Raw genomic sequence first — 26848 nt, 5'->3', positions numbered from 1 at the left:
CTGGCAGTCAGCCACAGACACCCACGGTAACTGACTCGCTGTGTGTAGCAGTTAGAGCAGCGTGTCTGTGGCTGTGGGACACTGTTCAGTAGGAGGTGGCCCGTTTTGTTACGTATTGTAAGGGACTACCTGAAAGAGCCGGGCTGGTTGTGTCAGTCGCTCTGGATAAGAGCGTCTGCTAAATGCCTGTAACGTCACGTAATGGAAGAAGGAAAATGTCATTTGAAGAGTTGAGCCACTCGGGATGAAAGGGGAACTGCTTTCTAACGTACGAACTGTGGCCCAATGAGCAGCTTAGAGACTGCTTCTGGGAAAAGGAGCGAGAGACCTTCAGCTGGTGGAGAAACCACACTGCTGTACCCTCGTCAGGGATCTCAATGCCAGACCCACACAGCTGCTGTGTCTGAAAGTAGGTTTTTTTTTTTGTGGTTTCCTTTCAAACGGCCAATACAGACCTTGGAAACCAGGCTTGTCTTCAACGAGGAAGTAAAACACACAAGTGCTGAAAAGCAGCAGACACTGAGGCCCTTCCAGGACTGAACACCCCCACCCCCCAAGCCAGACCCTCCCTCCCTGTACACCCCCATTTCCTGCTAACTCGTGAATATTTATTTATGTGTCGTTATGCGGTTGGCCAGTAGGTGGCAGCAAATCCCCATTAGGAAGGAACAGCCGGCGCGATGGACGCTCCTGCTTGTCGGATTGGACTGCAGCCAGCCTCAGTAAACCACACAGCTCACACAGGGCACAGCGTGGGGGGACCTAAACCTGAAAACACACAGGCACACAAGCACACGCACTCGCGCACACACAAAACGCACTAATGCTTTCTTTGAATTCAAGTCTAATGCACACATTGGCGATATTCTAACGCTGAGAAGGTCCAGGGTTACTGGAGGGCCGGGTAAATGCCCCTGGGGATGAGAAGCGCGGCGCTGCGGACGGCGGGTTGTCACGGGAACATCTAGAGAGTGTCCAGGGCTCAGTGACCCTCTGGGGCTCAGATTCGTAATGAATGGAGAGGGGAGGGACTGTGGGAAGGGCTGCCGTAGCGCTGGCGTCGACAGGGTTCAAAGATGGCCGCTATCTGAACACCCTCCTCCTCTTGCTTTTCACCGATCTCTCCGGCTTCTGTAGAACCATCTGAAATATATACACACACACAGACACACACACGCACACACAAGATCATTAGTGATATGTAAACCCACTAGGATTAAAACAGTAATTCAACAGTATTCACTACAATATGACTAACACGTTATACCGGGTTGGAGGTCAATACATCTTCAAAGCAGTTAATTCAGGGAACAAAGATTTTATTGCAAATTGGAAAATACCCATGATGTTCTTTTTTTTGATGAATGCATTTAATTTCAGTTCATTTCCTGAATAAACTCTATTAAACGGGCCGAAGCCCTAGCCTTGCAGATTAGGAGCCGAACACAGCGGGAAGGATTCAGAAAACCTCCCAGGGTAAGCACATCGGCACTCTGTCTCTTCCCACAGTGCAGCGTTTCGGTCCCCTAACAGAACAGCCGTAGCCCGCTCTGCTCTGGGCGCTAACGTGTGAGGAGCTGAGCGGCTGGCTGGCGGGGTAAGGGCCCCAAGACTGAGAGAAAGAGCAGAAGGACCTCAGTCTGAGAGAAACAGCAGAGAGACTTCAGTCTGAGAGAAACAGCAGAGACTTCAGTCTGAGAGAAACAGCAGAGACTTCAGTTTGAGAGAAACAGCAGAGAGACTTCAGTCTGACAGCGCTGGGTAGAGAGACTTCAGTCTGACAGTGCTGGGTAGACAGACTTCAGGCTGACAGTGCTGGGTAGAGAGACTTCAGGCTGACAGTGCTGGGTAGACAGACTTCAGGCTGACAGTGCTGGGTAGAGAGACTTCAGGCTGACAGCGCTGGGTAGAGAGACTTCAGGCTAACAGCGCTGGGTAGAGAGACTTCAGGCTGACAGCGCTGGGTAGAGAGACTTCAGGCTAACAGCGCTGGGTAGAGAGACTTCAGGCTGACAGTGCTGGGTAGAGAGACTTCAGCCTGACAGCGCTGGGTAGAGAGACTTCAGGCTGACAGTGCTGGGTAAAGAGACTTCAGCCTGACAGCGCTGGGTAGAGAGACTTCAGCCTGACAGTGTTTGGTAGAGAGACTTCAGCCTGACAGTGTTGGGTAGAGAGACTTCAGGCTGACAGTGCTAGGTAGAGAGACTTCAGCCTGACAGTGTTGGGTAGAGAGACTTCAGTCTGACAGCGCTGGGTAGAGAGACTTCAGCCTGACAGCGCTGGGTAGAGACACTTCAGGCTGACAGTGTTGGGTAGAGAGACTTCAGGCTGACAGTGTTGGGTAGAGAGCGTCGGCACGTTGGCACCACATCGCACTGCCGTGGCAACGCCGCACACTTTTCAGTCTTCCGTAAGGAGTCCCTGTGTGGCACTGCAGACTCTCCTCGCGTCGTCAGGGTTACGTTATAAAGTTATCATTACCACGACGACAGGACCTCTTGGGAAAGAAACTCTTACAATCTAATCACCTTTTAATGCGTTCAAAATATTTCTCAATATAGTCAGAAATAATCTGCACAATTCGGGGCCATCAGAAATCATTTTCCTGATGTTTCTCTTCCTGAAATTAAAGCATGCTCTGGTACGACTCCAAGCAGAGTTTGAACAGGTAAAATAATGCCTCGCTTTAAATCAGGATTTCTAACTCAAATCCTGGAGGGCTGCAGCGTCTGCTGGTTTTCAGCGATTTGTATAAGCGAGAGGTTCTCTCACCTGACTGCCGAACGAAAGAAAATGCAAACACTCTCCAGGACGTGAGGTTCAGAACCCAGATTTAAATATTTAGGTAAATGCATGTCGCTTTAACAGACAGTGACTGTTCCCGCATGGAGAGTGAGTTGGGGGTTTGGGTTGGTTGGGAGTGGGACGAGTGTTGGGTGTAGTTTGGGGGTGGGATGAGTGTTGGGTGTAGTTTGGGGGTGGGACGAGTGTTGGGTGTAGGTTAGGTACAGTTTGGCGGGGGTTGTGTGTAGGTTGGGTGTAGGTTGTGGGGGTTGGGTGTAGGTTAGGTGTACATTGAAGGAGGTTGGGTGTAGGTTGGTGGGGGTTGGGTGTAGGTTAGGTGTACATTGATGGAGGTTGGGTGTAGGTTGGTGGGGGTTGGGTGTAGGCTGGGGGGTTGGGTGTAGGTTAGGTGTACATTGATGGAGGTTGGGTGGAGGTTGGTGGGGGTTGGGTGTAGGCTGGGGGGTTGGGTGTAGGTTAGGTGGGGGTTGGGTGTAGGCTGGGGGGTTGGGTGTAGGTTAGGTGTACATTGAAGGAGGTTGGGTGTAGGTTGGTGGGGGTTGGGTGTAGGTTAGGTGTACATTGATGGAGGTTGGGTGGAGGTTGGTGGGGGTTGGGTGTAGGCTGGGGGGTTGGGTGTAGGTTAGGTGTACATTGATGGAGGTTGGGTGGAGGTTGGTGGGGGTTGGGTGTAGGCTGGGGGGTTGGGTGTAGGTTAGGTGGGGGTTGGGTGTAGGCTGGGGGGTTGGGTGTAGGTTAGGTGTACATTGAAGGAGGTTGGGTGTAGGTTGGTGGGGGTTGGGTGTAGGTTAGGTGTACATTGATGGAGGTTGGGTGGAGGTTGGTGGGGGTTGGGTGTAGGCTGGGGGGTTGGGTGTAGGTTAGGTGTACATTGATGGAGGTTTGGTGGAGGTTGGTGGGGGTTGGGTGTAGGTTGGTGGGGGTTAGGTGGAGGTTGGGGATCTCACCGTGGCCATGGGCTCCTCTGAAACACCTGTATCCATCTCCCTGGAGACATCTGGTTCCCTTGGCAACCTAATACACACACAGGATCACTCTCAAGGACACCAGTGTGGTCACAGGAGAAAGAGGCGCTGGCACTGTTACCTATGAAATGACTGGACCTACAACATCCAATCAGATCCACACCTCCACCCTACAAGCCTCAGGGTCTTTATCCTAAAAGGTCTTCACATTTTACACCACTCCTATACCACAAATGTACGGATATGATCAGTTATCAGTAACGGTGCACCTGATTGGTCAGGGCAGGTCATGTGACTTACACTTGCTTTCTCTTCCTGCCCCTCCTGGCTCCCCCAGGTCTGACGGTGGGTCCCTGAAAGACAGGGGGGGTGGGGGGGGTCAGACAGGACACTACGACATAACATACACACTCATACACATGCGCGCACGTGCACAAACACACACACACTCGCTCGCATGCACGCACACACGCACTCACACACACTCACCCTCTCTCCCTGCGTGTCCTGGGGCCCCATGTGGTTCTCTGTGCCGTTGACTCCCTCCGGGGGCCCGTGGTAGCCCTGTGGCCCCTCCCCCTGCCCCTGCCCCTCCCCCTCGGACGGCAGCCCGTTGCTGTAGGGGTGGGCGGAGCCGCAGTCCGTCTTGGCCTCCTCGGGGAAAGCGGGCGGGGCCGGGGGCTCGCTGCGCTGGCTCAGGGGCGGGGGCGTGGAGGAGCTGTCCTCGCTCAGTTTGGGGGTGCCCCGGGCGGGGGACTGGGCCGCCTCCATGCCGAGGCGGGACAGGTCGGGGTTCCGCAGGGAGCAGGCCCGGCGGGGGCTGAGGGAGGGCGGGGCACTGTTCTGGGGCGGCTCCCCGGGGAAGGAGGGGGGCGGGGCTGGGGTAGGCTCCGCCCCCTCGGGGGACCGCCCGCTGACCTGGAGGAAGGAGGTGTAGATGGTGTCCATGAAGGAGCTGTAGGGGTCCAGGAGGCCCCCGGGGGCCCCCTCACGCTGCGGCTGGGGCCCTAAGGCGTGGCTGGGGTTCGGCACGGGCTCCGGCGCCAGCTGATTGGCTGAAATGTTGTCCTGAGGGGCGGGGCTGGTCACTTCCTGCATTCCTATTGGCTTCTCCCCACCCATGGAGAGGGCGGGGCCCATGTTCAACTACAGAGGAGAGCAATGGACTCAAATCATCCAATGACATCACAAATGAATTTGAATAACTCCACCCACGTCAGAGCAAGTAACCCCTCCCACACCTGTATGACCTCACAGCAGGTACAGTGTGACAGTAATGTACACACACACGCCGTCACACTGCACGCATCAACAGAAAGCAATGGACTTCAGGACCTGACTTCACTACAGCACGACGGTGTGGGGACACATGGAATGGAGTACTGAGGTGTCCCTTACACACGTTTGTACCTGCGGTCACATGATCACGCCGCTGCAGTCAGAGAGAGCATTCGAAATGCACCCATGAAACAGATTTCACAGCTGTAAGTGCGATGTAATAACGTGTACATACACAGCCTTCACATCGTATCTAACGGTGTACTTACAGTGTGCTTAAGGCTACTCAGTGTGCAGTAGCTCAGTAACTTCACTCTTGCACGCCCATTAATGTGCTCAGCAGGCATTTTCTCAGAGCAACGTTCAGGTTTTAATTTCATTTTTTTTTACAAACACTTCATTCAGACGGCCGGATATTTTAATAACTGGAGCAATTTAGTCCTCGCGCTCACGGGGACAAAGCCACCTGAGAATCAACCCCGCAACCTCTTCAGTTCCATACCCGGTTCCCTAATCACTGCGCTACGTTATATTTCACCCCCCAGTACTGTGACAAAGCATAACACAAAAGTTTATTTTTTAAAAAACAAAGACGTAATGGTACAAGGACGACGTTACACAAGGCGAAAATGTGGTTTAAAATGCACGACCTTGTTATGCGCCTGCACGTGCAAACTGATTAAAAGTATTTGTAAGTCATTATTCGGGTCTCGCCCCTGGTTCAGAGGCCGGTTCGTCTGGAAGCCTGAGACGGATCACCGCGTGGCTGCTGGTGACCGAGCGGACAAACGGACGGACAGACAGACGGACGGACGGACGGAAGCGTACCTGCAGGTTGTTCAGCAGGCAGGCCAGAGGGTTTAGGCCCGCAGCCTGGGCCTGGAGTAGAGGCATGCCCAGCCCGGGGGCTTGCATAGGGGGCAGCAGCAGAGGTCCGGCCCCCATCATGCCGTGGAGGCCGCCCATGTTGCCCAGCGCCGCCAGGTCTCCTGTGAAACAGGGCGAGCTTCACTTCACAGGTGCACGCAAGACCAGGCTTCCGCAATTCAGAGCTAAACTACAAACAACGCTCCATCAGGTTAGTTCTCACAGCAGGTTTTACCCGCAGTTTAACTGTACCAGGACTGAGGAAGTGCCACTTAAGTTAATTCAATTCGGGAAATTAACTGAAATTCAATTCATGAACCGAAAATATTCAGTGGGTTTTTTTTACCCCGTTAATCAAGGCAACTGCAGCTCATTTCCTGAAGTGACTGAACCGGAACACCTCGGTCTCCGCAGTCTGGCCTGCTGCTCGATATTCTCGTGTTTTTCCTGGTGCTACACATTTGGATTTTCTGCCCCATTAACTGCTCCGCTCCTGTCCCTGATCATTTGTGAAAGAGGTTTTAATCCTCCAGTGAAATAAAGAAAATGATACTGTGTGTGTGTGTGTGAGAGAGAGACTGTGAGTGTGTGTCTGTGTGTGTGTGAGAGTGTGAGTGTATGTGTCTGTGTGTGTGTGAGAGTGTGAGTGTATGTGTCTGTGTGTGTGAGTCAGGGACCCTGTGGGGCTCTTCAGCTCTTAGTAGCTTCATTCCCCTGATTGGCTTATAGAAGGGCCCTGCAGCACTGGCATTGGGCAGTAAGCCCATGTTAATGGGTTTGGTTACTCAGATCTGAACTGATCAAACAGGGCAGTTTTATTACAGTAACTCTCCTCACTTGGCTGCCTGGGTTTGGACTGGCTGCTGATTCTGAGGTGAACCTAGCAGAACCTAGTCAAACCTGCACACACAGCGCCCCCTCCAGGACTGGAGTTAAACCTGCACACACTGCGGCCCTCCAGGACTGGAGTTAAACCTGCACACACTGCGGCCCTCCAGGACTGGAGTTAAACCTGCAGACACTGCGGCACTCCAGGACTGGAGTTAAACCTGCAGGCACAGCGCCCCCTCCAGGACTGGAGTTAAACCTGCAGACACTGCGGCCCTCCAGGACTGGAGTTAAACCTGCAGACACTGCGGCCCTCCAGGACTGGAGTTAAACCTGCAGACACTGCGGCCCTCCAGGCCTGGAGTTAAACCTGCAGACACTGCGGCCCTCCAGGACTGGAGTTCAACCTGCAGACACTGTGGTCCTCCAGGACTGGAGTTAAACCTGCAGGCACAGTGCCCCCTCCAGGACTGGAGTTAAACCTGCAGACGCTACGGCCCTCCAGGACTGGAGTTACACCTGCAGGCACAGTGCCCCCTCCAGGACTGGAGTTAAACCTGCAGAAGGAGCGCCCCCTCCAGGACTGGAGTTAAACCTGCAGACACTGCGGCCCTCCAGGACTGGAGTTAAACCTGCAGACACTGTGGTCCTCCAGGACTGGAGTTAAACCTGCAGGCACAGTGCCCCCTCCAGGACTGGAGTTAAACCTGCAGGCACAGCGCCCCCTCCAGGACTGGAGTTAAACCTGCAGGCACTGGCCCTCCAGGACTGGAGTTAAACCTGCAGACACTGCGGCCCTCCAGGACTGGAGTTAAACCTGCAGGCACTGTGCCCTCTGCAGAACTCTCAGACCCCTGTTGTGAGCAGGACGAAGGTCTTACTCACCTAGAACCCCAGGGCCCAGCAGGGGGGGTAAGAGGTGGGGGGGCAGGGCGTTGGCTTTGCCCTGGCCTGACAAGGTGGTCAGGGCGTCGGCCACGTCGGGGGCGGGGCTGGGGATCAGAGAGGCGCAGGACACAGAGGTAGAGCCCAGAGCGGGACTGGAGAGGGTCACCTGCGGGGGATACGGGTTCAGATCCGTCACTCTCACCACCTTCACGCCATCAAATCTCTCTCCCTCCTTCTCTCTCTCTCACTTTCTTTCTCTCTCCCTCCCCTCTCGCTTGATTTTGTCTCTCCCTCCCTCCTTCTCTTGCTCCCTCTCCTTCCCTCTCTCTCCCTTTTGCTCCCTCTCCCTTCTGCTCTCTCTCTCTCCCACCCTCCATCCCACTCCCTCTCTTCCACCCTGCCTCCCTCTCCCTCAGCCCCCTTTCTCTCCCTTTACTTTACGTAAGAATATATATATATATCTCACACATACACTAAACAAATGGACTGTATGCAAGAATGTAATCTGTCTCTCTGAAATTAAGTGGTTGATGTTAAACGGGAACTGCAGCCAAAAATCATGTGATAAGGAGTAATGATGGACACATTTGCCTTAAGGAGTAAGGCATCCATCTTATGTATGTGTCACAATACTTTAGCCTATATTAAATGTCCAGTGCCCCACCCCCAAACGATGATGTCACACATGTATAGCGCCTCCCCTGCGCCCTATTGGAGAGAATGGACTCTGGAAGGTTGGCTGGAGTTCAGACTAAACTAAAATAACTGACCGCAGAAATTCAACAGATTTTTCACCAGTACACAGTATTCTCCAATTCAAGCGACACCTCCATTTACTTCAGTGTTAAGAAGGGGAGGAGTCACATTCCTATGACATCATGGCTTTCAGCTGCCTTGTACTGATGAGAGGTTTGGTTATGACACATGCGCAGGTGTAATCAGGGTAAGAGGCGATGTAAACGATGCTGATTTTTGGGTGGAGTTCCCCTTTAAACGGCGGGACAGCGGGGTTAGGCACGGAGGGGGGTGCGGGGGTGCGGGCGGCAGGCGGCCTACCTGAGTAGGGGCTGGCGGGGGATGGGGGGTTAGGGGCTGCTGGGAAGCGGGCGTGTCGGGGAGGCCGAGAGTGGCGGCGAGCAGGGCGGGGCTTAGGGACAGGAAGGCGGGGGGCGGGGGGAGCAGGAGCGACTGCAGGGCCTCCAGGAGCCCGGGGCCCGAGTCGGCCGGCCCCCCCAGCCCCGCGGGGGCCTTCTCCAGGGCCACGCCCTCCGGCAGGGGGCCGGGGAAGGGCTGCTGCTGCAGGAGGAGGTCCAGCGGCTGGCCCAGCCCCGCCAGCGGCAGCAGGGCGGCCTGCTGCTGGCCCAGCAGGAGGGAGGCGGTGAGCAGCGCCTGCAGGGCCCCCGGCTTCTCCCCCAGCTCCGGGGCGGGGCCGGGGCCGGGGGGCGGGGCGTTCAGGAGCCCCAGGAGGCTGACGGGCAGGTCTCCCTGAGCACCCAGCATGCCGGGCAGGATGTTCAGCTGGGAGGCGTGGTTCAGCAGCCCGGCCTGCGGGGGCGGAGCCGGGGGCGGGGTCTGGGGCGGGGCCTGGCTCTGCCCGCCCCCCATCCACAGGCCGATGGGCAGGGAGCCCAGGAAGGGCGGGGCCAGCAGGGAGGGCAGGCCGGAGTGGGTGGACAGCAGCTGCAGCAGCTGCTCCTGGCTCATGAACGGGAAGGATTCGGCCAGCTGCAGCGAGCTGGGCGTGTCCCCCGGCGACGGGGGCGGGGCCAGGCCGGCGCCAGGGCTGCAGGCGCCTGGCAACCGCGTCTCCGGGGGCTCCCGGGACTCCAGCGTCACGAGGGTGCCTGCGAGGTGGAGGGGGAGAGCGTGCGTTTAACCGAGAGGCGTTACTAATCGATTCTCCAGCCCTTTCCCTCACACAGCAACATGCAGTGAATTCCAAAAGTCTGCGCGCGTCCAGCAGAACTGCAGCATCAAGGCCCAGGAGCACACACTTCATAAAATGTTTTCAAAATGTTTCAAATCCAGGATGCTGATTGGCTGAGACCGCGTTCTGCAGCGAGTGTAAATCCAACCAATCAAACAGCCGTATCACCCGTATCACGTAAGCAGTATCACTCCACACACAAACCGTCACTTACAAATAACATGACAAAATAAATAATACTGTGTCATCAATGAATAGCTTGGATAGGCTGCAACTGCTCATAAATGGAGGGTGTGCTGTATGTTCTCTCATGCTGTATGTTCTCTCATGCTGTATGTTCTCTCTCATGCTGTATGTTCCCCGTGCTGTATGTTCTCTCTCATGCTGTATGTTCTCTCGTGCTGTATGACTTTAAAAGTGCTGAATCGACAGATATTACAGCAAACTTAAGAGGACAGAAATGGCCAAATGAGATGAAGCAGGAGAAAGGAAAAACACGCCGTAGAAAATGTAAGAATCATGAGATCATTTAATCATATAATAACCAGGGTATGAAGAGCATGAACACTGTGAGATCAAATCTGAATGAAAGAACAGACCAGGGGTCACACCGGTATCAACCAATCACAGCTGGAAATGAACTTATCGGTATCAACCAATCACAGCTGGAAATGAACTTATCGGTATCAACCAATCACTGCTGGAAATGAACTTATCGGAATCAACCAATCACAGCTGGAAATGAACGTATTGGTATCAACCAATCACAGCTGGAAATGAACTTATCAGTATCAACCAATCACTGCTGGACATGAACTTATCGGAATCAACCAATCACAGCTGGAAATGAACGTATTGGTATCAACCAATCACAGCTGGAAATGAATGTATTGGTATCAACCAATCACAGCTGGAAATGAACTTATCAATATCAACCAATCACTGCTGGAAATGAACTTATCGGAATCAACCAATCACAGCTGGAAATGAACGTATTGGTATCAACCAATCACAGCTGGAAATGAACTCATCGGTATCAACCAATCACAGCTGGAAATGAACTATCAATGTGTTGTTTACCACTTTGTGTTGGCCACACTAAATCACCGTATGTAGGAAAAGAAGAAAAGCATTAAAACAGAGGACATTTTCTAATCTTACATGAATAGAGTCTGAATACAGCAAATATATATATTTTGAAATGCATGGTTTGATTGCACTGATGCTTTTTGCTGGTGAGCCGTTTTATAAACAGGATAATGCCTGAGGGGCTGAGCATTACGCAGATTGAACGACCCGCACAGAGGGAAATCGCCTGAGGCAAATTAACTACCTTCGCATCGGACATAACGCCCAGCCGCTTGGTCATTATCCCACTTAAACAACAGAAAAAAGCATAATTGTAATCAAAATATGCATTTCAAAATATTCCAAAATGGTCTCACAGCACAGCTAGCTACCCAACTACTGAATTATATTCAAAACAGAAGCTTAACTATAAAAGTAGTCGAGCTGTAACTAGACTGGCTACTGTCCAATACAGTCATTCAGGGACATCAAGCCAACCCTCGCAGGTATGACTGTAACGGTTGGCTTGCTCGGTCTAAAAAATTTCCATTGTATTAATGGAATCAGCCTGATGTACGTTAGTTTAGAACAATCATTGAACTTTGGCAGGCACTAGGCTACTTCATAGACAGATGAATGCGGAAAGATAATACACATGTCCCAACCAATCAGAATTGAGTATTCAGTTTTGTGGGCGCAAAACCTTTGCAAATTATGACACGGCGACTGTTCTCTGTTTCTATGCTGGTTTATGCTTGCTTTTATCTTCACGGCGCCTGATGATGCTCTTTTCACATGTACATGTAGTTCTCTACATGCAGCCACGGTGATAACGCTCCAAACTGTATGCGCACCAGACGACAGGTCTGATGTGCCGCTGACACTGTAAACTAAGCCAAAATGTCGCCTGTGTGGGATTTTTACAAGGTGAGCAAAAACCACAAGAAAAAACAGCGAAGGAGCCCGTTGCGAAAGTGAAGAACAGAAACGTGTTTTTCTAAGAAACCGCCCTGCCTTCATCTCGTTCTGTTCTCCAGAACTAACCGACAGCGCCTGGGTGTGTTCTACAGTCGTGCTCTCTGCTTGACAACGAAGACAGCCAGTCAAAATATCCTAGAAATGTTTACTCCATGAATGTGGAAACCAAGTTTCAGTTTGCACCATCATGTAAAAACCGAGATATCGACATCAGGTAACACTGCCAGTCCAATTACTGGCTACTGATGACCACGTCACTTCAAAACTACTGGAAACAGTCACAGCGACCTGCCAATCCAAAGTCAAAAAATGAAAGCATACACATGAACGTCATTCCACAAAACATCAGGATTCTCCACACGCGTGACACCGGCACAGAGCTCCTGTACGATGAGTCACCGTGCCGTCAGGCTTTTTTTTAACGCGCGGAGGGTTCAGTGGTGATGTCACACCGTCTCCTGGGCCTGGACAGGCTCCTCGTTAAGAGGAGCGCTGGCGGACGAGTTCAGTCAGGGCCTTTTCTGACGAGACCTCAGTCTGGTCTCCGCTCAACGGCATCGGCGGAGCAGCACGGCAGAGCGCCGTCTCAGACCGCTTGGAAACGGAAGCCCGGCCAAACGCCGAACCGCACGCCGGGAGTCCGGCCGCGTGGACACAACGACCTCCTGATGCCTGACAGCTCGTCACGCCAGCCCAGTTCTCAGAGTCGTAAAAAATGCATAGGGTTTCAAAATGGCTGCCAATGTCGTTGTCCATGATCGTTGTCCGTTTCCTGTGGCCATTTTATCAGACTCCCGTGGGTAATGCTATCAGCATTTCACACGCACTGCACTGGACAGCCTTCTGCGCTTCATGAGCAGGTCTCAGCCCCTTTAACACGTTAAATACCCATGTTCACTCATGTTCCCAGCCAAACCCTGCACTCCCTGGGACAGGTGGGAACTCGGGTTCGAGCCTCAGTCTAATTTAGTGGAAGCGTATGAAGTTAGAAATGGGCTGGGTTCAAGATGCAAATGTTTTGCTTCAGTTTGCCTAGAAAGCGATGTGCACTCTAGATAGCTTGCAACATTATGCAGCCATCAACCTATGCTTTAGCTCCCATTGGGTGGGCTTAACCAGTAGCAGTGAGTGATGCATTTTAAACATTTCTCTCTGCTCCCAGATGCTGGGAACAGCGTTTGGGTGTAGCAGCAAGAGATCAGCAGTGTTTGGGTGTAGCAGTGAGAGAGCAGCAGCATTTGGGTGTAGCAGCAAGAGAGCAGCGGTGTTTGGGTGTAGCAGTGAGAGAGCAGCAGCGTTTGGGTGTAGCAGCAAGAGAGCAGCGGTGTTTGGGTGTAGCAGCGAGAGAGCAGCGGTGTTTGGGTGTAGCAGCAAGAGAGCAGCAGCGTTTGGGTGTAGCAGCGAGAGAGCAGCAGCGTTTGGGTGTAGCAGTGAGAGAGCAGCAGCGTTTGGGTGTAGCAGCAAGAGAGCAGGGTGTTTGGGTGTAGCAGAGAGCAGCAGCGTTTGGGTGTAGCAGTGAGAGAGCAGCAGCGTTTGGGTGTAGCAGCAAGAGAGCAGCAGTGTTTGGGTGTAGCAGCAAGAGAGCAGCGGTGTTTGGGTGTAGCAGAGAGCAGCAGTGTTTGGGTGTAGCAGTGAGAGAGCAGCAGCGTTTGGGTGCAGCAGCGAGAGAGCAGCGGTGTTTTGGTGTCGCAGTGAGAGAGCAGCAGTGTTTGGGTGTAGCAGCGAGAGAGCAGCAGCGTTTGGGTGTAGCAGAGAGCAGCAGCGTTTGGGTCTAGCAGAGAGAGAGCAGCGGTGTTTGGGTGTAGCAGCAAGAGAGCAGCAGTGTTTGAGTGTAGCAGCAAGAGAGCAGGGTGTTTGGCTGTAGCAGCGAGAGAGCAGTGGTGTTTCGGTGTAGCAGAGAGCAGCAGCGTTTGGGTGTAGCAGTGAGAGAGCAACAGCGTTTGGGTGTAGCAGAGAGCAACAGCGTTTGGGTGTAGCAGCGAGAGAGCAGCGTTTGGGTGTAGCAGCAAGAGAGCAGCAGTGTTTGAGTGTAGCAGCAAGAGAGCAGGGTGTTTGGCTGTAGCAGCGAGAGAGCAGTGGTGTTTGGGTGTAGCAGAGAGCAGCAGCGTTTGGGTGTAGCAGTGAGAGAGCAACAGCGTTTGGGTGTAGCAGAGAGCAACAGCGTTTGGGTGTAGCAGCGAGAGAGCAGCAGCATTTTGGTGTAGCAGTGAGAGGGCAGCGGTGTGCGCGGGGCGAGGGATTCGCTCACCTGCGGAGGTGGTGTGGCCTGCAATGGGGGCCCCGCTGGACTCTTCGGGGCCCCTCTCCTCCAGCGGGCTGGAGGGCAGCTGCCCCAGCAGGCTGAGAATCTGAGCGCCGACGTCCTGGGACCCGGGCGACGGGCCCACAGCAAGGGCGGGGCCGGGGCCGAGGTTCTGGCCCATCTTGGGCCCGCCGTCCGTCATCTCCTCGGCCACGCCCACAGGAGGGAAGGCCTGCGGGGAGGCCAGGCGGGCGGGGTGCTCCGGGGCGGCGGAAAAGCTTTGGGGCAGCTGGGGGGCGGTCAGCGAGGTGGGCGAGGCTTGGTAATGAGCGGGCAGGGTCACGGAGGGGCCCGGCGAGGAAGAGGCAGGGCTGGGGGCGGAGCAGGAGGCGGGGCCGGCCTGAGCAGAGGCGGAGGCCTGGGTGCTCTGAATGCTCAGCAGGTGAAGGAGGGCGGAGAGGGGCGGGGCAGGGGCCCTCCTGCTGTCCTGGGCGTCGGCCGGCTGCTTGGGGGGCGGGCCGGGGGCGGGGCTCGGCTGGAGATGGTTCTCCGGGTGGGGATGCAGCAGAAGCGAGGTAGAGGAGGAGGAGGAAGGCTCCGGGGCGGCCGCTCTCAGGCTGTGGAGCTGCGACTCCTTCAGCATGCTCAGCACCGTGGGGGACCGGCGCTGACGCTTGCGCTGGGCGGCCTTGTCCAGCAGGGGGCGCTGTGCACGCGGGGAGGAGGAGGAGGAGGAGGGCGAGGAGGAGGGCGAGGGGGAGGAGTGGGGGATCAGGAGGGCGTGAGTCGTGGGAGGGGTCCTAGCGCTACTGTGCAAAGTGCTGATCAATACCTTGGACTGCTGAGCCTCGTTAGCGCCGCCCGGCGCGTTAGCATTAGCGCCACCACTCGGGCTCGGGTTCTGGTTCTGGTTCTGGCTCTTCTGGCTGGCCAGCTGCGCCTTGGCGGCCGCAGACAGGAGGCTGCTGGCGGGGAAGGAGGAGGCGTGCTGCTGCTTCTGCTGGCTCAGGAGCTGCCCCAGAAAGCCGGCGCTAGCGTTAGCGTTAGCCGGGGCGCTCTTCCTGTCGGGGGGGAAGGCTGGCGGCGGCGGCGGCGGTGCCAGGGGGCTCTGGGGCAGCTGGAAGTTGCTTTGGTTGCTCTGCACCGCGGCGGGCTGGGGGTGCGGGGGGGTGCTCCCCGAGTCCTTGTACTGCTGCAGCATGCCTTCCAGCCGACCTCTGGGGCTGGCGGGAGGGAGGGGCTTCGGGGAGTGGGAGGGGCCCCCGAGGGGGTAAGCAGCTAAGGCCACGCCCACCCCCTGCTCGGAGAGCGAGGAGGAGGAGGCCGAAGAGTGGCGGGAGCGCTGGCGTGGGGAGGGGCAGTCCTGGCTCCCGGAGGGGGAGGGGCTACTGGAGAAAGGGGGCGGGGAGCCGACCTGTGGGTGGCTGAGCCCCGCCCGGCCCAAGCCCAGCGCCCCGGGGGATGAGGAGGAGGGCGGGGAGGAGAGGGAGGCGTCCAGCGAGCAGGCGAGGGGGTGGAGCCCCAGCCGCAGGGGGGCAGGGGGCTCCGGGGTGCGGGGCGGCCGGGGGTTCTGCAGCAGGTTTTGGGGGGTGGGCGGGCGGGGGTACCTCTGGGGCGGCCCGTAGCAGGAGAAGGGCGAGCGGCAGGGGGAAGGGGGAGGCGGCTTCCTGGGAGACAAGCGGGAGCTAGAGTTGGGGTTGGGGCGAGACAGGGGCAGAGAGCCGTTGAAGGGGAAAGAAAGATGGGGGTGGGGCGGGGTGGGGCTGGGGCTCAGTTTTGGCTGCGAGGAGGGCCGGGGGCGGGGGGGGTACCAGCCTCCTTCCTCCCAGGCACCCAGGGGCCCCACCCTGAGGTCCCTGCTCTCCACAGAGCAGAACGGGCCCCCTGCAGAGAGAGAGAGAGAGAGAGAGAGAAGGAGAGGAGGGAGACAGAGGGAAAGAGAGATAGAGGGAGAGAGAAGTTACACTATGCTTATTACCCTATATTACACTACAGTGGCAGGTTAACTCTAATAAGTTACTCTCATACTCTCTCACAGTCAACATGAAAAGTGATCTAAACGGTCGAGCCCCACAGCAGCGGCGGTATGGGCTCAGCAGCGGCGGTATGGGCTCAGCGGCGGCGGCCCGGCGGGGGGGCGGCGGGTACCTGTGCCGTGGGCGGCGAGGGGCAGCTGGGAGGAGGCCTGCATGCTCCGGCAGAGCGCTGCCATGGCGACCACTTTCCGCCGGTGGTTGCAGAGCTTGGTCATGTCCTCCTCGGCCTTGCCCGGCGGCTGGCTCCTCTGGACCAGCACTGCCCCCGGGTCAAAATTAAACACCTGAGGGGGGGGGGGGGGGGGGGAGAAATTAGGGAGGGGGCCACAGGTTGGAGGTCAAGGAGCACCCACATTTGACTGTACCCCTTTATTCATTAGCACACGGATAGAGCAGCAGCACATAATCACCCACAATTAAACAATTCAAACAATACCAGAAGATATTTCAGACATATCACATATGGCCGTATGGTTGTATATGTGCAATTGTAAATGTTTCTTTTTTTTTTTTTTACATGTACATGACTACAGGTGACACCTGTCAGTGAGTATTTTGTACGAATGTGACAATGAAGTGTTGAGTTTCTACGTATCCCAGGATTCCCAAGAAAACAACTGTTTGGAGACCCATTTTACCAACAAAGCAGAAGTTTTTAACAGTTTTTCCACAGAAGTTGAAGTCACCGAAGCCCACCTCTGGTTTACTTGTGTCTTTCGCTGTCAACCAGACGTGCGTCCAACAAGGCAAACAATCAAGAGCGTTTGCAAACATATCCACCCTTTTCTGTTAGCTTATGTTTGGCGTGAATATTTGCTAGCTAAAGTTAGCTAACAGTCTCAAAGGAAAGAACAAAATATGTGGAATTTGGTGAAATTCAGCCAGTAGAATTTAAGATGAAGCGTTTGTAACATTTACCAAATCACACTACCCAGCATTCGTTCGACACAAACCAGACACAACGTCCTTGTTTGGAATTCTCCAAATACGTCACAGGAAGCTTTGCTATCACACAACATTAGTGTCGGTGACAATCGCTACCTTTACGTCTTTCTGACTAACTGTATTATTGTATATAGACAAGCGATGGCTTTATATTATGCTTTAGTTTTAGCCTGGTTAATTTAGAGCGTGTGACAGGTTGGGTCTGTTCAAAACACACTTAAAATAAAAATTGAAAAATGGGAGTTTCATGAAAGGCGCAGTATGTACGTTTTTTTTTTTTTTTGTTCACATCTGGGTAAATTTCATTCGGATCCCGACAGATATTAATACATTATAAGCTCTAAAGAAAGGAGGCCAATCAGGACAGCTCTTTTCCCGTCAATCATGTTGCACGTTCACAGCGCGGTCCAGAGCAGAGACACTGCTACTGCGAGTTACTTAAACAAAAACAAAGAATGGCAGAGAAAAACCTGCCAAAACAACCAGTTCTGCCTTTGACTACAATGGCGTATACCGGTTTTTTTTTTTTAAACCAAGAAATGAAAGACTACTGAAGAAAAGAGTATAACTAAGACAGAAGTGAACCAAGCGAGAGACAAGACTCCAGTAAACACAGGTTCGGCTTTTCAGAAAGAGCTCAAGGACTAGATCGACTTCAAAAGCAACGCTGCTTTCAGTACTTCTGATGGACAGGCCATTATCCTGCTGGTTCTATTTCTGCTGGAATTTGTTATCGCCACAAACTGTTTAGCCAACGTAGCAAGAAAATGTTAGCAAGTTAGCTGATGTATTTAGTCCTGCTATAGCTAAGCTGCATGTTAGGTGTAATGTTGTAGCTTATTTGTAGCTAGCTGGCTAGCTAGGTTACATCGCACACTTCAGGTCCACACGCATTTAGTAATGTCTATTTGACCGAAGTTTTTTCTAAATCTATCTCTCTCACTCGCTTCCCCCAAACCTAAAAACTGCACCTTTAAGTACAGTATGGCTATTACAAGAAAAACACAAAAAATAAACCAGCCGCTTGGTTGTTCCATTTTTTTTTTAGGCCTAAAAGGATGATTAAATTAAAATTTTAACATTACATTTATCATTTAATTTATTAACCAGTATAATTTAAAAGGAATTGAATCTCATTTACAGTTTTCCATATGATTATTAAATATATTTCCTTATAAAGCGATTCACTAATGTTTTTCAGTGGAAAAACACACCCAGGGCAATATAAATGAATTCTTGAAATATTTGGTAAAGGTTGTTCTAAAAATACATTTTGGTGGGGCGGGGCAGGTCCGGGCGGGGCCTCTCACCTTGTGCACTACTAGTGGACACTCCAGCCCACACTTACACGTGCCGTCTGTCAACAGATACGATCCCACCTCCTCCACTGAAGACAAGATGGTACCACTGGGACTGTGAGAGAGAGGGAGAGGGTGAGGGAGTGGGAGGGAGGGAGGGAAAAGAGAGAGGGGGAGAGAGAAAATGAGTGCAAGAGAGAAAACAAAAGAAAGGTGGAGGAGGAGAACAGCAGCCAGAGGGAGAAGATGATATACAGATAGTCAGTTACTAAAGCTTTAGTAAAAAAAGTAATGAGCAAGGTGTTCACAGTTTACACCCACAGAATCCTGGGAAAATTCTCACAAAAAGAAGTCTTTTCAGCTGTCAAATGGCCCCCCTACAGCTGATTGGCTGAGCAATCCCTCGCACCCCCTACCCACTATGACTCCCCAGGCTTGTCACAACAACTGAGAACTGAGTCTGCTTTCGTCTGATCTACCCTGCTGGATGACAGTAAAATTACACAGTGATGTGAAGGCCAGACTTCGGTCAAAAAATATATTTGAAAACACTGCCACGGATCTCGGAGAGTTCGCTACAAAGCACAGTACTACGGGGTGGAAATCGTATGGAATAATTCTGTTCTTAGTACTGGTAAAGAGTAGATTTTCCTTTTAAAAACTTCTGTCCTCAGTACTATAACCCAGTTCAGATCCAAACTTCAACAGCCGATGAGATGACAATGGGCAGTGACCGTGAAAAGTCCCACAAGGCTACAGAGTGAAGAAGCACAGGCCTCATCAAAACGACAGTTAACAACTGAAACGTTTCCATAACAACCGGCTACAGGCCGGCCGAGCAGATTGGTCTCGTCTTCAACTCTGCCCTCCGGAAGATCTGACATGTTTAATCTCGGGACTGGGAGGGCCACAGCGAACACACCGTCTTGTCGGCCGAAGACTTTACGATCCGAATCCCGCGGAGGGTTTCGAATAAAACATTTGTCTGGCGTACATGCAGCCGAACCGGCGGGAAAAAAAAACGGACTCGTGACGAGGAGCGTTTTGTCGTTCTTAGGTTAGCGTGAGAAATCGGGGGGGAGGTCCGCTCACCTGATGTAGGCCACCGCCCCGTTGTCCACGGTCCGCCGCCAGCCAATGGGAACCTGCGCCGACGCGTCGGTGCCATCTCCGTCTCCGGCACCCCTCTCGCTGCCTCCCGTCATTCTCTGGGCTCAGGCTTCCAGAACCTTCCGCGCCGCGCCACGCCCGGAGACAGGACAGAGGTCAGGGGGGCAGGGCACGACACATTTCGGTTTTGGCCGATTCAGGAAAATTAACCCGAGACTCAATTCGCTCACCTTAAAAACAAAAATCACAGAATCTCACGCCCATTTTTTTTGTTAAATTTCCGGAACCAAATTTCGGTTCGTTTTCCTGAATCGATGGAATCGGAGGGGAAGTGACCCCCGAACGCGAGAGGACAAAGCAAAGCTGTTCCTTACGTACGTGGCGCAAGCATTCTGGGTAGTCGACCAACGCATCATAATGCAGCAATGTGGTATAACGGTGAAGGCTTGTAACCTGAAGGTTGCAGGTTTGATTCACGGGTAGGACTGTTAGGCTGGGGCACCCTTGAGCGATGGCACATAACCTGAATCGCCTCGGTACATATCCAGCCGTGTGAATGGACACTGCGTCACAATGCCCAATGGTGTGCGAGCGGCTCTGGATAAGAGGCTCTGCTAGAGGGCTGTAATGCAATCGGCTGCAGATGTGAACAGAGCGCACTGCAGGTGGAACCTGCCCTCACCTTTTCATCTTCACAAAGCCCTGGCCAGCGTCATCCACGGAACCCGCCCACCAGAACACATGCTTTCCACACGGAAGGGCGCGGCGGGACTGGGCTGGGGGGGCGGGGGGGAGGGGCGGTCTCCGTTCTCCCGCTGTCGGACCGTCCTGCTCTGCGTGGGGCCCGGGGGACACCCCTGCCTGATTCTGGGGGGGTGAACGGGGAGAAAGGCGAAACGTGAGTGAACCTGAAGCAGCGAGCATCATGGGGCTGCTCCACACATGTACATACAACGTGACCACCAGAACACATTGGAACCCATCAGAACAAAACAGAACCAACAGAAGACATCAGAACACACAAGAACGCACCAGAACACAAAATAACACAACAGAACACACCAGAACACACCAGAACACAAAATAACACAACAGAACACATCAGAACACACCAGAACACAAAATAACACAACAGAACACACCAGAACACAGCTACCGCATCTGCTAGGTTTTAATTACGGCAGGTAGTACAACACAGCTACCCATGGGCAAATGCAGCTGTGTACACACACACACATTCTGTCTCTCACACACAAACACAAACACTCTCTTTCTCTCTCTCTCTCTCTCTCTCACATACACACACACACACAAACACACACTATTCCAAAGCATCAAAATATTGTCAGAAATTGTTGCGGTCAGTGTTGGCATTTGGTTCTGCGCCCCTCCCAGTGATCAGCCATTAGCAGCGCTGTAGTTCTTCAGAAAGCATCTTCTGCTCACGTGCATGCACAACACATCTCATTCATACACGATTCATAAAACAGTTTCTGAAAAACGTCTGGCCAGCGTGCACATTTTCACAGATGGACGTGTGAAACACGCTGGCGCCAGGAGGAAGTCGTTTAAACGCAGACTCCGAACCCGAGGCCGGGGAGCGGGCCGCTCGTCTGAGAGAGCCGGCTTCCCTACAGAGCCACACGCAGGGAGGGAGCGGGCCGCTCCTGTGAGAGAGTGGGCTTCCCTACAGAGCCACACGCAGGCAGGGAGCGGGCCGCTCCTGAGAGAGCCGGCTTCCCTACAGAGCCACACGCAGGCAGGGAGCGGGCCGCCCTTCTGAGAGAGCGGGCTTCCCTACAGAGCCACACGCAGGCAGGGAGCGGGCCGCTCGTCTGAGAGAGCCGGCTTCCCTACAGAGCCACACGCAGGCAGGGAGCTGGCCGCTCCTGAGAGAGCCGGCTTCCCTACAGAGCCACACGCAGGCAGGGAGCGGGCCGCTCCTGAGAGAGCCGGCTTCCCTACAGAGCCACACGCAGGCAGGGAGCGGGCCGCTCTTCTGAGAGAGCGGGCTTCCCTACAGAGCCACACGCAGGGAGGGAGCGGGCCGGCGCCGCTCAGCGGCTTCCGGAGAGGACCGGAGAGCGCTCTCAGACGGGCCCCGCCTGCCGGCGTGAACACCGCACAGGAAGGAGAGACACCGGGAGGCGTGAAGTCGGTCACCGCACTTCCTGTCTCGAGATCCGAGAGGATCTCTCCCTCTCTCTTTCCCACGCGCGTGAGAGACAGGACCCCCCCCCTTTCCCACGCATGTGACAGAGAGAGAGAGAGAGAGACAGGACCCCCACTTTCCCACGCATGTGACAGAGAGAGAGAGAGACAGGACCCCCCCTTTCCCACGCATGTGACAGAGAGAGAGAGACAGGACACCCCCCCCCCCCCCCCCCCCCCCCCCCCCTTTCCCACACGTGAAAAGAAACTGAAAGTAAACCAGCAGAAAACACATCAAAGTGCAGGTGCTGAGAGCAGCACACCACCTCAGAACGCCCGGCTAACCCACACCGCTTTCAGACCAAACTTCACCTGCGATGGGACGGTTACGGTGGCAAGGCCAGGCACAGAGCGTCTCCCCACCGCAAACCTTCACCAAGGATCTGCTACACTGCAACACACCCACCCACCCCGATTCATCACAGAGCCTCACAAACACCCAGCTACACTGCAACTCACACACCCACCCCGATTCATCACAGAGCCTCACAAACACCCAGCTACACTGCAAAAACGCAAAACTTCACAAACACCCAGCTACACTGCAAAAACGCAAAACTTCACAAACACCCAGCTACACTGCAACACACCCACCCACCCCGATTCATCACAGAGCCTCACAAACACCCAGCTACACTGCAAACACGCAAAACTTCACAAACACCCAGTTACACTGCAACACACCCACCCACCCCGATTCATCACAGAGCCTCACAAACACCCAGCTACACTGCAACACACCCACCCACCCCGATTCATCACAGAGCCTCACAAACACCCAGCTACACTGCAAACACGCAAAACTTCACAAACACCCAGTTACACTGCAACACACCCACCCACCCCGATTCATCACAGAGCCTCACAAACACCCAGCTACACTGCAACACACCCACCCACCCGATTCATCACAAACCTTCACCAAGGATCTGCTACACTGCACCCACCCCGATTCATCACAGAGCCTCACAAACACCCAGCTACACTGCAACACACCCACCCACCCCGATTCATCACAGAGCCTCACAAACACCCAGCTACACTGCAACACATCCACCCACCCTGATTCATCACAAAACTTCAAACACCCAACTACACCGCAAAACTTCACAAACACCCAACTACACTGCAAAACTTCACAAACACCCAACTACACTGCAACCCACCCACCCACCCCGATTCACCACAACGCTTCACAAACACCCAGCTACACTGCAACCCACCCACCCACCTTGATTCCTCACAAAGCCTCACGAACACCCAGCTACACTGCAAAAACGCAAAACTTCACAAACACCCAGCTACACTGCAACACACCCACCCACCCAGATTCATCACAAAGCTTCACAAACACCCAGCTACACTGCAAAACCGCAAAACTTCACAACACCCAGCTACACTGCAGACACCCTGACACACTCATTTCCCATCCCTGTACGTCTCAATTATAGACAGATCGAAGTTTACAAAAAGTACACAACTGACAAGCCATTAACCACGTTTATCGGGTTTTATATTTGCCAGCTAACGTTAGCGAACTACCCAAATGGTTTGGTAGGTGCAGTTGCCAGCTCCATTAGCACATTGGACAAACTAATATAGCACTAGGGATGTTAGGTCACGATGGGTAGACTATATTTGCTTGCTGGTAACTAGTTTGTCAAGAAAGTAAAGCAAACAGCAAAAACGACTCTCCAGAATAACTGGAGAGAAGGTTTTGTAGAGGGTCAGTTACACTTGTAAGCAGAACATGCCAAAAACACGAATGACTAGCGATATGACATGTAATGTGTGCGATGGTAGAGTATGTGCATCAGCCAACTTCACACAGATGAGAGGAAGAGGACTGGTCAGAACGCTAAGGCCATTACTAAATGCATGAGATCCCCCCCAATCCCCACCACGCAGTGAAGCAAATTGTCCCTAAACTGTCCCCAAAATATAGAAATATAGTCTGAACGACACAATTGTGGCACATGGGGAGACATTAGACCAAAAGAGAAAACACCTATTCCAACTTCAGGTTCTTGTGGGGAAAAAAATGATTGGCTTTGTATTTTGACCATATTGTTACCACTGAGTGGGTGGCTGTAACACCTACACTGGAGGCATCGGCAATGACGCAAGCGAGAAACGTCTCTTCGAAAGTGAGCTTCAGAAACGAAGCTCGGTCGTGGGCCCTTGGACTCAACCCGAGGCTGACCTGGGTATGTCACAAGCACACACATCAAGAGCTTCTGACAGCTGTCAAAAGGAGAGGAAGTCAGCAGTGAAGCCAAACAGCACCGGCTCCAGCAATGTACGGATTGAAAGTCCAAATTAATCAGGAGAAAACAGGAAATCACATCCTTCATTTTCACCCCCGGCTAGATAAGAGCTAGGAAGTGATTGGATATGAACCGAATTGAGCGACCAAGTGAGAACACAACATAAACAGCGTGTTGGTAATGACCGTTTGGGTGTCAGGGAAACACAAACGTGTGCGTTTTTAACCCAGTGAAAATCGCCTATCGGTGTGGAAGTTCCGCTGATAAGCAACAAAAAAAGCCAGAGAAAGTTCAGAGCCTCAGAGGGAGTAACAGCACACAATAACGGCAAACAGCGAAAAGTTTGAAAGCACCAAAGAAAGGTGAAAATACGAAGACGTCCCACCGAAGCCGAGAGAGGGGGAGGAACACACAGGCACGGTCCGCAGGCACTGAGAAACAGCGGGACAGCCCAAAAATGAAAGCACAGGAGAGAGAGAAACAGACAGCGAGATGAAGAAAGGGGGCTGGCTCAACTGAACATGCCAACATTCTCGGGGTAAACTGGAACAGCTTGAAGGTGAGACGTAAATGTTCGACAGGTGAAAGAAATAAAGCAGTTACTTCTATCACTACGAGCCCCCGAGAATTAATCCACTCCAGAATTTTGAGGGAAAAAAAGAGACTGCATCCATTTCGTGCAATTTGCTGACAAGTATAACCCAAATCTGTCAGGGTTACCATAATAAATATCAATCATGCGCATCCGAGACAGACTACACAACTAAAAACACATCCAGGAATTGATACATTCTTCCGGTGAGACTGCTTTTAGCACACCTTTGTAACAACACAGATTTACACACTGAAGTGCACTTGAGATGCTAAATTGTCAAAGTCGAGTATGACAAGGTTCTGCACACTTTAGAAGACATAGAACACATCAAAATAACTATATCGTTGTGTCAATGGGCTGTAACTAAATGTGCGCCCATCCAATCTGGAAAGAACAAGGAACTCTGGGTTAAGACCCAGACCTTCTGCTGCAGCTGCTCACGTTCTTGTCATTTCAGTTAAGAGCATAAATATATGGGTAGGCAAAAAGATGGACTATCTGTATGAGCACTCACCTTGTTTAAGTAGAACGCAATTTTGCTTTAGAGGTGTCCAATTCTATGCAATGTTGAACTGTGGTGCCGTTCTCATTCAAAGTTGCAACAACTAGCAAAACTGAAAATCCACAGTTAGACAACTCCATTTACCCGCTGATTGTGATGAAAATAAATATAAATTATGCAATGGATACTTCTGAAACTGCATAGACAAATGCCTACTAAGCTAGTGGCTAGCGAGGAATTAGACTGATAGACATATCGCCAGCAGCGTGTTGTGCTCGGTCGATGCCAGCTCAGAATCACTGGTTTGAGAACAAGCCGGCGAGCAGCTGCGAATTTGAGACGGACAGCTAGCCAGTTAGCCACTTTGCAAGCTAGCTAAACAGCGCACCAGCCTGCCACTTCTCCCACAAACCGTGACTCACTCCAAGTGTAAACAAATCCACCATTCCTCCGCCAACTCGGGGAGACAGGTCACATTGTCCTGTGCCAACCACAAGTAGCCAACGCCGATATCGAAACGTGTAAAAACGCAGGGAGCTAGCGAGCTAGCCTGCCAGTTGAGCTGCACACGCTAGCTAACGCTAGCTGGCTAACTAGGGGCTGCAACATACCTCTGTTTACGAAGTTTCCTGCTTCTTCTCTCTAGTTACTGCAAACGGAGGAAGACTTGGCTCGCTCGCAAGCTAGTTGACAGACTTTTGTTGTTGCTGCTGTTGTCGTTGTTGTTAGGCGTTTTTTCCACGTCCCTTTCCCTCTTTAGCTAGCCCGTCTGCCCGTCCCGTTAAAAAACAAAGAGCAATAACGCAGGGTTTTATTGCGACCGTTGCATTGTCGCAAATGACTTTAAATTCGAGAAGGTCCCAGTCGACCACAGGAGGTCCGATCGTTTCGTTAAACCCCCTGCCCGTCGCCCTGGACTCGATTCGGCCGCGCAGGTCTATGTTCTGTTTGGATTTGGACCCTCCGATGCACCTTTTAGCTAATCCCCGTTTCCAAGTTCCTATTTTTTCCTTTAGATTCCGTGCCAAAAAAAATCATGGAGTTTCCTCCCGAGCATGCGCACTTGCGGAGGGACAGCCCTGGGAATTCCATACCCATAATGCACCAGCTCGATGAAAGGGGGTGTTTGAAAAAAGGAAAACGATGCTGTACATAGGAGCATGAGCTTGTAGTCTATGTAGGCGCGCATAATTGCACTTTATCCGAAAAATGAAGCAGTTGACTGACTATTTTCTACCAGTTTCATTCACAGAAATTGTACCGGGATTCGAGTAAATATCTGCGAATTGTTACATTTCATAAGGACAGTTTCCACCCTAAGCATAATGTGGAGGCCGGACACACCTCACTCACGAGACAAGTTCTTGTCGAGCGAAAGCATAGCGACATCAGAGGGATTTTATTCTATCGTGCTGAGTTCCAGTGGGCCCCATGTTCGATACCTTGCCAATCTGGCACGTCTAAATAGGCAAAATGTGTTCATCTTTTGTAATTCATAGATGATCAATCCTTCTGAAATTGTACAATTATCAGCGGCCTGCGGTTTTGGATGGAATCAGTTGCTTAATCTGCCTGTAGCACTTGACATGACGTGATTATATATGCCAATTTTTAAGACACGCTAAGGTTTCTATTCGATTATTACCAGCATATTACAACATTTACCATATATGCGGTCTGGTTTTCATTAAAGCGCAAGAACCCAGTAACGCGGTGTGCTGCCATCCGCAGAGTTGTTCACTGTGTTTCATTAGGACTCGATGCACTAGCCTCAAACAGTAGAACTACACACTTAACATTGCCGCCAACAAATCTCCAACGAGAAAATGCGATTGTTTGTCCATACAGAAGGCGACGTTGGCTAGTAGACGGTGGCTGTCTCGCTCTGCTGTAGCCTACAGTAATTTTTTTACTGTAGGCCTACTACTCAGGGACGTTCAGAGAGGGTGGCTACAGTGGCTCGAGCCACTGCCCATTTGTATTAATAAATTACTAATTAAATAAATGTTATTATTATTATTGTGTTGTTGCTGCTGTA

At 52.6% G+C, this 26848-nt stretch overlaps 1 protein-coding gene across 1 annotated transcript; it reads right to left on the bottom strand.

Moving 5' to 3' along the window:
• Window positions 1-566: 566 nt before the first annotated feature.
• mbd6 (methyl-CpG binding domain protein 6) lies at window positions 567-25884 on the bottom strand. Its single transcript, XM_035388508.1, has 12 exons — window positions 25422-25884; window positions 19918-20102; window positions 19218-19354; window positions 18138-18240; window positions 15995-16166; window positions 14679-15730; window positions 7629-7797; window positions 5877-6037; window positions 4260-4916; window positions 4071-4123; window positions 3753-3819; window positions 567-1143 (listed from the first exon to the last, which is right to left on the bottom strand). Exons 3-12 carry the CDS (start codon window positions 19328-19330, stop codon window positions 1084-1086), a joined length of 2607 nt encoding a protein of 868 aa, XP_035244399.1. The 5' UTR covers window positions 19331-19354; window positions 19918-20102; window positions 25422-25884; the 3' UTR covers window positions 567-1083.
• Between the last annotated feature and the right edge of the window lie 964 nt (window positions 25885-26848).

The sequence above is a fragment of the Anguilla anguilla genome, chromosome 13 (assembly GCF_013347855.1).
Source record: "Anguilla anguilla isolate fAngAng1 chromosome 13, fAngAng1.pri, whole genome shotgun sequence".
In the NCBI taxonomy this organism is placed as follows: Eukaryota; Metazoa; Chordata; class Actinopteri; order Anguilliformes; family Anguillidae; genus Anguilla; species Anguilla anguilla.
The sequence above is the reverse complement of the archived record's forward strand: the minus strand, read 5'-3'. Positions and strand labels throughout refer to the sequence as shown.